The following is a 10324-nucleotide window of genomic DNA, read 5'->3' as shown; positions in this document are numbered from 1 at the left end:
GACATTTTTCAAGTGCGCTGCCTCTAGTAAAGGGGGCAAAATGCGCACACATATGAATCAGTCCAATTTACGAGCCGAGATGCAGCAACACTCAAAACTACATAATACAATATTATCCAATGAAATTGCTACATTTGATTTGTCGTCAAACTGTCTTACAAATGCTCGACACAAGTGATTGGCCATCCACGACTTACAGCAATTCGTACTCGAGTACGATTTATAGTCGTGCTCGATAAGTCGTACGAGTTATTGTGCTTTGCACTTATTTTGCCGACCATTTTAGACGCTAAATATGGCAAAGCCTGCTCCTAAATATGTGTGAAAGAAGATACACGGCCTGCTAAAATTATGCATAAATCCACCTCCTCATATATATATCGACTTGGGAGGGCCTGTCAGCAGCCATGCATTGGCCCAGTACACCACCGTCCATGATCCCCAGCACATCCACCCTCTTATGCATAATTGCCGTGTGTGTAGGTGCTTGTGGATAAAAACCGACAGAATTGCAGCTGCACAGCCACAATTGCACTTTTGAAAGTGCAATTATGGCGCTTTTAGCGTAATTCTAGGCCTCCACCCATTTATGCACCTCGATTTATCGTAAATCTAGCAGGTGGTCGTAATAATACAGCAAATCTCGCCTCATATTGCCAAAATCATTGCAAAGCACAAATACAGTCTGAAGTGCCAAAAAGTACAATATGTGTTATTATAATAAACCTGGCGAGATGTGCGCCTAAATACTTTTGTCCAATAAAAACAGAAACTACATAGTGATTATGTCCAATTAAAGCGAATATGTGGTCTACATTAAAGAGAAGTCGCACTCTCTCGCCAAACCGCAACACTGCCGCTCTGCAGCCTGGAGTCGAGGAGATAGCCGCATTCGTGGACGACAGCGTCTTCACTCAGTTGAGCGCGAAACTGGGGGACGCGAAGGAAGGCAACGAGGGAGCACTGGAGAAGAAACCTCTTCGCATCGATGAGTATTTGAAAAAATATCGCGACGCGGGACTCCGGGTCTCTCAGAAAGAATTTAAGGGATACTTGGAGGTGAAGATTGGGATCGTATACGAGCACCCAGACGTGACGGTCGATCTTGCGGAAACCATTACGGTCAAGACGATTGAAGACCTCCTGGCAAGTTTGTTCCCGAAGACAACCCCCTCATCACCAAGCCTGGTGAAGACGAAATGATTCGACTCTCGGATGCGTTCACTAAAGTCACGTACGTCGGCAAGGCCCAAGACGACCTCGCAGAATACCTGCGGGACTGCTGGAAAGAGTACAACCCTGCAAAGTACAAGGCGCCATGTGTGGCGGTTGTGCAGAGTTCCGGCTTCGGCAAGAGTCGGACAGTGCGTGAACTCGCGATTGAGGCTCAAAAGAGCGCCTTGAACATGAAAGTCCTGTACATGTGTGCCCGTGTGCACGAGTCGACGGGGTTTCCCAAGGCTACGAGCGAGCTTCGTGGTTGGCTGTTTCAAGAAGGCTCCAAAGTGGAAGACATCGCCAGTCGATTGAAGACAATTTACGTCTACGCGAACAAGCATTGGGCGGACGTTCAGAAGGAATGGCTGAAGCTGTTTACCGAACAGGCAGCGGACACCTCTGTAAAGGCGAAACTTTCGGATGAAACAGATACGCTGGAGGGGGATACCTCTACTGAGAAGAATCCAAATGGCAGAATCGTGGTTCTGGTGATCGATGAAGCGAGAAGTCTGCTGGCTGAGAAGGGAGGCAAGAAGAATGACTTCCGAATGTTGCGAAATGCTCTCAGATCCGTGAACAAAAATATCGGCCATCGTGGATGCATTTTCGGCGTGCTGATTGATACGAACTCCAGGATCTCGGACCGGGCGCCTCCGCTGTTGTTGGACCCATCATCTCGGCTTTTCGATGGAGAGCTGGCATCATTTGCGCGTGTTGTGTTAGCTGAAACAATGGATGCACACTGGGATCGATACTGTGAAGAAAACCCAGCCGGTGAAGATGAAGAAACGAAAGAGGAAACCCAAGTTGCGGTGGGAGCTGAAGACGAAGAGAAAAAGAAACAGCAAGAACGTGCTAAGATAGCTATGTACAAGAGAATCGTTACCGGGGATGCGAGTCAAGCTTGGCACGCGTTGTGCCGCATGGGGCGTCCGATGTGGTACAGCACTTGCCCCAATCCTGCGGATAGAGAAGATGTGATCAATCTTGCGGCGAACAAGCTGCTACTGGGGATTCCCCCTTCGCAAAATGCGTACAACAAGGATACCATGTTTGGTGTCGCCTCCATGCTTTGCCGTCTGGGCGTGCGCCCGCATTCAACGTCGGCTCTGGCATCTCGGTCGACTGCCGACTTCATGGCGATTCTCGCCTATGTGAATTTCAAACGAGAGGGTTACGTCACCAGCTACGCTTCGGACCCAGTGCTCGCCTTAGGAGCGATGAAAGTGTGGTATGAACTGAAATATGGTCTGGCAAAGTATATCCTGCCGCAACTCAAGAACCTCCTTTTGGATGAAGCATTAGACACCGGTGGAGTTGGCGAAATTGGCGAGATGGTTGCTCGGATTTTGCTGCTTCTGGCGATGGACACGTGTGTGATGGGGGACAAAAGCTTTTCCCAGTGCTACCACACGATCGGTCAATTTGTACCGGTGCAGCAATTCTTGAAGGTGCTACAAGGCAAGAAAAAGCTGCCGATATATCTCGAGAGGATGATCAGCAAGGAGAATTTGAGACCAGAATTCAACAAGTGGTGCTCGAAGTGGGATGGTTGGTACATGGGGTTCACCCACTTTGTGCAGTTGCAGCTTGAGCCGAATGAAGACACGCTTTGGTTTTTGCTGGGACGTCAAGCTGCAGGTATTTCCCCCCGTAACCAGTATGGAGCCGATTTGTTGATCCCGATGTTTAAGAAGAGATCCAACAGCAGGCCAGTCGGTGGGGAGACTACGAGGGGTGAGCAGGAGGGGCATGAGGTGTTGATGATGTTGATTCAAGTGAAGAATCGTTTCCCAATTTTCCAAGGCAGCGACGGAGAGACTATGCCCCTGGTTTGTGTTCGGAAAGAACAGTGATGGGAACTCGTCAGCAGGGAAATCTACCGGTGAAATTGGTGGGGATCCGAAACCGCTGAGCTCCACGGATGTCCGTGATACCATTCGCATCTACATGAATGTGCGCGGTAGAAAGAGTGACGGCAAGTTCATCTATGCCACGACAATGAAAGACAATCTTAAGCCCAAGAAGAAAGGCAACGCCTCTGAGGTGAAGGAGGAGAGTCAGACGATCGGGAGTCAGGCGAAGAAGCGGGCGAAGATCGAGAGCAATCCTGGCGTCTTAAGTGTGTCGAGTGTCTCGGAGGAGGATCCTGTTTTCACGATCTGCCTCCGTTTACTCAACAGGGCCACCTACCCGTTCCTGAGCGACGGCGTGGCTTCCATGCTATCAAACATGGTGGAGTCTCAGTATGACCCGCTGGGGCTTGTGGAGGGCGACCTGGACTATCGCGATGAAGATGAAAAACGAAACAAGGACGTTAGTTCGTATGCGAAGTTGTCGCTTACCGCGACGCGCGACAAGCTGTTGCAGAGCGCCCGTAAGGCACTAGCGTACGCGCCGGGTCAGAAGAAGACTAACCATGAGAGCGACGTCGGTGATACTAGCGAGGGTGTCAGTAAGGGCGATCAAGGTGGCGAGACGGAAACATCCAAGAAACGAGCACGTGAAAACCAAGAGGGTGAAGAAGGCCGTCCCACTAAACGCGCCAAGTGATCCAACAAGACGCTCAAGCCCACACCGAGGCAGTAACAGTACATGCCTGGTGCCTGCAGCAACTACCGGTAGTTTTAACTAGCAAGAATTTGTTTTGCTTGAGAGTACGCAACCACCTCCAGTACGCTTCACTTTGCAGTCTTACGGAAGTAGCACGTCTTTTGCTGTCTACGTCGTCTTTACTGCTATACCTACTCGTCCTGCAGGAACGGGTATTATAGCCGCGCGCGTCGCCGAGGTAGAACGTGTCCGTGTCGTAGTCGTTCACGGGCTTGTTGAGTTGGAAGCGCCGCACCAGGTCCGGGTTCGAGATGAAGTGGCGGCCGATGGCCACGGCGTCCGCCGCGCCCTCCTCCACGATCTGCACGGCCGACTGCCGGTCGAAGCCCGACGCGGCGAGGAGCACGCCCTTGTACGTCTCGCGGAACTGCCGCGCCGAGCCCTTCTCGGGTGCCAGCGGGTTGCGCACGTGGTAGCCACGCGGCTCGATCAGGTGCGCGTAGGCCAGGTCGTAGTTGTTGAGCCTGTTCAGCACGTACGTGTACGTGGCGATGGGGTCCGAGTCCTTGTCGCCGAAGCTGCCGCCGAACGGGGACAGTCGGATGCCCACCTTGGACGAGTCCAGACTCTCGAGGATGGCCTCCAGTGCCTCGAACAGGAAGCGCGCGCGGTTCTCGACGCTGCCGCCGTACTGGTCGGTGCGGTCGTTGATGCCGTCGTGCAGGAACTGCTCCAGCAAGTAGCCGTTGGCGGCGTGCAGCTCGACGCCGTCGAAGCCCGCGCTGATGGCGTTCTCCGCGGCCGAGCGGTAGTCCGCCACGATGCCCGGGATCTCGCTCGTCTCGAGCGCGCGCGGCGGCACGGGCTCCATGCGTCCTTCGCGCGTGACGATCTTCTTGCCGGCGCGGATGTTCTCGAGCTTGGAGCTGGACGACACGGGCAGGACGCCGCCCGGCTGGTTGAGCGGGTGCCCGACGCGGCCCGTGTGCCACAACTGCAGGAACATCCTGCCGCCCTGGGCGTGCACGGCCTCGGTGACGTGGCGCCAGGCCTCGACCTGCTCGGGCGCGAAGATGCCCGGCGAGCCCCAGGACCCGCGGCCCGTGGGCGAGATGTTGGTGGCCTCGGCGATGATGAGGCCGCCGGGCGTCGCGCGCTGCTTATAGTACTCGACGCCCAGCGCCGTCTGCACGCCCTCCTCGCCCGTGCGCAGGCGCGTGAGCGGCGCCATCACCACGCGGTGCAGTAGCTGCACGGGGTCCTTCTTGCCGCCCAGCGTCAGCGGCGTGAACAGCTTGGCGGCCATGTTGATCGGGAGATCTGCGGAGCAAGTGGCAAGATCGAAAGTGTCGATGTGCAGTCATGAAGGCTCACCTGTACATGTAGGCTTGCGTCATCGACAGGATGACGAAATCGAGCGTCTCAACAACGGGCACAAAGCTGCTTCGGCTTGGTGCTCTGGGGTGATCGCTGTGGTGACTTGTACAGGAGGGCAATGCCCATTGGGCTTCAACATTACACTGTCGAGGGCTCCGCAAGCACCAGATCAGCGTTGGCAGCGCAGCCGTCACCCTACTTGCACACACAGGCGAAGAAAGCACGGATGAGTTGGTCTTCAATGGAAAAGAAAGCAGAGTGAGTTCTCTCAAGCCTCCAAGCCTCAGTTCTGAATTTGCGTTGTGGCGGTCTTAGAGGTTTTCTTCGGGGGAGTTGATGCGTACGAGCTCGATCTTCTGGGGGTAGCCTGGTTGGCTGGGTGTGGTCACGATTTGTGCGAGAAGCGGAAGCGCTCAAACCCAGCGACAAAGGACGCTGGCCGCGTGCGGAAGAAGAAGAAGGGAAGAAGGCAGTCTACGCAGGGCATATATTTTCGCGCGGAATGACCGAATCATGGCAGCCCACACCGGTCGGGCTGCCTACGCGGCTGCGATGCAGGAGGCCCAGCAGGCATCGCGGATGGTTGATGGGGCCCCTGCTGCTGCGGCGGCGGGTGGGAATCACTTCACGGCTGTCCACGTACACAACTACGCTGGAGCTGGTTTTGGTTATGGAGCTATACCCGAATGACTCCAGCCTGGTTCATCCCGCCACTCCAAGTATTTTCATCGATTTAGAGGAGGCCAGAGACCACCAAGACCAGTCGCGTCAGCATCCTCCGAGTCTCGTGTCGACCAAGAAGAGCAGAAGGAAGGGGAGAAGAAGACGCTCGGGTTGCTGCTGAAACTAAAGCTGCCAAGGCTGCTGCCGCTGCGGAATAAGCCGCTCGCCAGGAAGAGCAGGCCCGTCAGGCGGAGATCGAGAAAGTTATGGTGAGTCAGGTCTTTGGCGTCCGACGGGGCAGCCTCCAGAGGGTGCAAATACGAGTTCGTACGCCTTAACGCTGATGAAGGAGGCTTTAGTGGCGGCTACAACGTCAATACAGACAACAAGATATTATCGTTCTATTCTCCTCGAGCTCTACTGCAGATACCATTGCCTTCTCAGGCCTGGAAAGTTTGGTGGAGTGACCACCTTCATCAATCAATGCTCCTGTCGTAAACTAAAACCATTCTTTGGCTTCCAGCACTTTTGCCTCTGATACCGGTCCACTCTTCTCGTAACATGGCTCCATGGCTCACCCATACATTACACTGCGCCCGCTTCAATCGTCCGTGTTTCCGCCACTTCATCGCTCCCTTCTTTCTTCATCACCCCATGATAATTTACGATAATTTACGTTTCCCTGTGTTATTTCCTTGCAGTACTCTCGCCAATGAGTTATTAATAACACAAATGGCTCGAACGATGGCAAGCTTTCCCCTCTAGAGCTTCGATAAGTTGGATCAAACACCAGATGCAGCGTCCGATCTGAATACGCTTCAACCGAAAATGCCTCTGCTCTAGCAGAAACTATTGCGGTCGAAACGGCAGAAGACCTCATAGCAAAGTTCTTATCGAAAAGGACATGGATCGACTCGCGGTTGCGTTGGTCTCACGATACGTCGAGAAAGCTCCAAACATCTTGCTATCTATCTGCCCAATGCTGGAAAGAGGACAACTACGCAACGTACAAGTTGTATGTGTGTCAGTTACGCAGAGATCCGGCTCCGGCGGAAGTCGAATGGTGTGTGAACCCGCGTTCAGGTAATATCCAAAATAAATTTAACGTTAGCTACTCGGCCCTGGTTCTGAACTTGTGGGCGCGGTGAACAATTCTCCAAAGTTTCCGGAGACTACGAGCAAGCGTCGTCGCTGGATGTTTGATCCCGCCCTCGACATTGGGGCCACGTCCAATTTATTGAAATCCTAGGCAGGTGACGATTTTGTTGCGCAGCTTTAGCGGAGAACGGGAACTTGGAGTCGGCTATCATTGCTGCGGAGGTCGTCGTGAAACATCTTCAGACGCTTCGGGTCATCGTCTCGAATTTCAGCACACTTGCTGCATTCTCCTGTAATAAACCACACAAAGCAAATGAGGCCAGTACGACTCAGGCATAAGGGGGTGGATAATGGAGTTCTTGTCGTAGGCGTAGTCGTGTCCGGCCACGCCCTCTCAGTCAAACTGCTGCATGTATGTACAATATCGAACCACGCATGAACTCGTGGCTTGCTGGCAAGTTGCCGACGGCAATACGTTGTTGCCCTTGCACTTCTTGCACTTGCAAAGCAAGCCCGCATAACCAGAGTCGATGAATTACCATGATCCAGTAGAAAAGTACTGGATCGCCCCCCAGGCCGACCGAAAAACAAACTACTGTCACAGTATTTGCTAAGTTCGTGATGCGTATTTATCAAGACGTATCTACCTACTCTCTGCGAGACTGGATCCTTGCGCTGCGTCGTGTCGGTCGTCGATGGCGAGTCCGACGTCTCCCTCTTGTCGATTGGTAGACCCAGATGAAGTCGATCGATTCGCGTTTGAACCGTAGCTTCAGGCGCATCGGAACGTGGCTTCCCGGTTCCCATGTAAGCTCCCGGTACCCAACCCGTTGGATGAGATAATATACTCTTACGTTGATCCACCTTTTCGCGTATATTCGCTCTACCTCATATAGCTGCCCATCCACGCCTCTCTGGGCCCTTCGATTGCTTGCGAAGAGGTCACCACCCCTACGTCGTTCTTCTCGGAGTCCACCCCCGACTGATGATTCTTCCTCTTCCTGCTCGTCGGTGTCTTCGTCGCTGACGTCATGAGCGGAAATACCGGGATTCAGTCGGAGACGGTAAAACGAGCCGTCCAGGCGGCGCTGGATGTTCCGGGCGTGGCGCTGTCGTGGGTTAAGGCGTGGCATTGCGCACAAAGCAGAATGGGGCTTGCCGAAGCGCTGAAAATGTAGTTCGCAGTCTATTTCTATTTTAAGTGTTGCCTTAAAATAAATACAGTAGACTTCAGCCCGGAGGTCAGGTTGTGATTTGGCTAAATTTAACGTAGTTAAATTGCAAAATTCAGATTGCAGTAGCATATTGCACCATTGCGGCTTAAATTATACAAAAAGGGTGTACCATGGAGTGGTACATTCGTAGAGTTCCTACTCCTTCTAGAGTTTAAGAGATTTTCACGAAATATTTTACTCGCGTGTTCTTAGGGCACAACACTAGAGATCTATCGGTTTAGATTTTTAATATACCTTACCCAAATATGACTCAGCAACACTTGCATATTTGGTTAGAATTGTCGGAAAGAACAATATCTATTAATTATGAAGTGTTGTTTGTCAAAAATACAGATCGATAAAGTATAAATTGGCTTTGCCCGACGAAGCTTATTCTTGTCCCTACAGCGCGTTTTTCACAATCTTTCGCTTGTGTTGTGGCCTCTTCCCCGGCTTCAACCCTCTTTTACCAATCCGTTCAGGAGTGGGTTCAAGTTGTGGAGGAAGAATTGTGTCGTCCCGCTGTAAGGTTGCTGTTGTCGGGCAAGGGAGAAATTTGAATATGTACGTATCGCGGAAGTGCTCGATCGACATACGCTTGGCGTCATACAAATCTTCGATTCGTCGGCCATCCTTTGAAGCAGCGCAAACTGCGTGGACACAAGGGAACATTTGGTCTTGCCAATTGCCGCACGTGCACTCCAGCGCTGGCAAATCCACTACCCGGTCTGGGTGCACATATCCTGGTATGGCAACAGGGCCCTTGAACAAGACGCTGTACGCACCCTCGAGAAGGGGTGTAAACTCGCACATATCAGCTGCAGCTTGGCGGTCTGTACGTCGCTCTAACAACTTGGGGACTAAATCCGAGAGTGCGCCAGATTTTGTCCACGTTACAATCAATTGTCGCCTTTTAGACATCAGTTGACTCAGCTTCAAGAAGTACAAGTGGAATCCGTCCAAGGGTTTGGCGGTCCGAAGCTCTATACCCATCCAGTTGTTCGCTTGCTCTGACAAACTTGAGGTTATTTCGTCGAAAGTCGGGAGATTAAACTTTTCTTGGAAACTGTATTTCACCCAGTGAGCACGTTCGATTCCGTCCAGAAAATTCGCAGCGGCAGGGTTGTTCACGGCGAGTTCACTTCGATACAGCTTATAGTCATTTTCACAGTCGCTGCGTGCCATTCGGCATACCCACGCACGGTCTTCCTGGGACAACCTGGAACATTTCCTGTTAATGTTGTCCATGATATGCCGCAGGCAGTATCGATGGCCAGCGTTTGGGAAAATTGTCGCGACAGCTGGAAGCAGACCTTTTTGTCTATCCGACAATATCGTGAACTTTTCCCAGTCAACTGCCTCCTTGAAAGCTCCCAGGAACCGAATCCAATTGGCCTTGTCCTCTTGTGAAACCAGCGCGAGTCCAACTGGAACGATGTGGTTGTTGTAGTCTTTCACGGTAGCTACCAGATAAATGCCCTGTTCGTACATTTCCTATTTAAGGTGGACCCCGTCAAAGCCGACCATCTTTTTGCAGTTCTGGGCAATGTGAATACCAGCGTTAGGGATGAAGCACGCTCGACCAAACGACGATCCGTCCGCGGCAGTTTCCACTCTCCAAACCGATCCGGGGTTCTTGTGCGCCATCAACTCGAAGTACGCCCGCATTTTTTGGTAACTTTCTACCAAGTCGCCGTGAATTTTGTCGTCAATTTTCGGCTTCATTCTGGACACCGATGTAGCGCTTACGTCCGCTCCTTTCGATTTCAGAAAATTCCTGATAGCGGCGCCTGACATAGAAGCCGTAGATCCATCGTGGGCGGGAAGCATCTCGGTCTCGACAATCGCTGTCAGCTTGCTTATCTGCTGCGTGGTATTCCGCATGGGCTTGGACGGCAACGGGATGGACCCTTCCACACAAGGACCCTTGGCACTACCAACGAACTTGAGGTGATTGTGCGCAAAATTTGCCTGGGTTATCTTCCACTTCCCCGATTTCCCGTGAACATTCACGAAAAACGGACACGTGAGTTGGGCAGCTGGTGTAGTCCGGTCGAAATATTGCGTTACATTGAGCGCCTTGTACGCAAATTTCGCATTACCGGAGTTGTCGGCCTTCACACTGGTTTGCTTCACAAAAATCTGGAAGCCGCACCTCACAGCCAAATCTTTGCACTTGCTGTGGACTGCTTTTTGTGAAG

The 10324-nt window shown here is 52.4% G+C and overlaps 3 protein-coding genes across 3 annotated transcripts; 1 reads left to right on the top strand and 2 right to left on the bottom strand.

Annotated features, from left to right (window-relative positions):
• Positions 1–804: 804 nt before the first annotated feature.
• PHYSODRAFT_342550 (hypothetical protein) lies at positions 805–3771 on the top strand (the record flags this gene model as incomplete). The annotated part of the gene is made up of 3 exons (XM_009541041.1): positions 805–1098; positions 1152–2996; positions 3067–3771. The coding sequence occupies 3 exons, from the start codon at positions 805–807 to the stop codon at positions 3769–3771; spliced, it is 2844 nt and encodes a 947-aa protein (XP_009539336.1).
• A 13-nt stretch (positions 3772–3784) lies between these two features.
• On the bottom strand, positions 3785–5077 carry PHYSODRAFT_534656 (hypothetical protein; the record flags this gene model as incomplete). The annotated part of the gene is made up of 1 exon (XM_009541040.1): positions 3785–5077. One exon carries the CDS (start codon positions 5075–5077, stop codon positions 3785–3787), a length of 1293 nt encoding a protein of 430 aa, XP_009539335.1.
• Positions 5078–8525: 3448 nt separating this feature from the next.
• PHYSODRAFT_534481 (hypothetical protein) lies at positions 8526–9953 on the bottom strand (the record flags this gene model as incomplete). Its single annotated transcript, XM_009541039.1, has 2 exons — positions 8526–9051; positions 9856–9953. The coding sequence occupies 2 exons, from the start codon at positions 9951–9953 to the stop codon at positions 8526–8528; spliced, it is 624 nt and encodes a 207-aa protein (XP_009539334.1).
• Positions 9954–10324: the final 371 nt, after the last annotated feature.

The sequence above is a fragment of the Phytophthora sojae genome (assembly GCF_000149755.1).
Source record: "Phytophthora sojae unplaced genomic scaffold PHYSOscaffold_18, whole genome shotgun sequence".
In the NCBI taxonomy this organism is placed as follows: Eukaryota; Oomycota; class Peronosporomycetes; order Peronosporales; family Peronosporaceae; genus Phytophthora; species Phytophthora sojae.
Note: the sequence above shows the minus strand (reverse complement) of the source record. Positions and strands in the feature narration are given on the sequence as shown.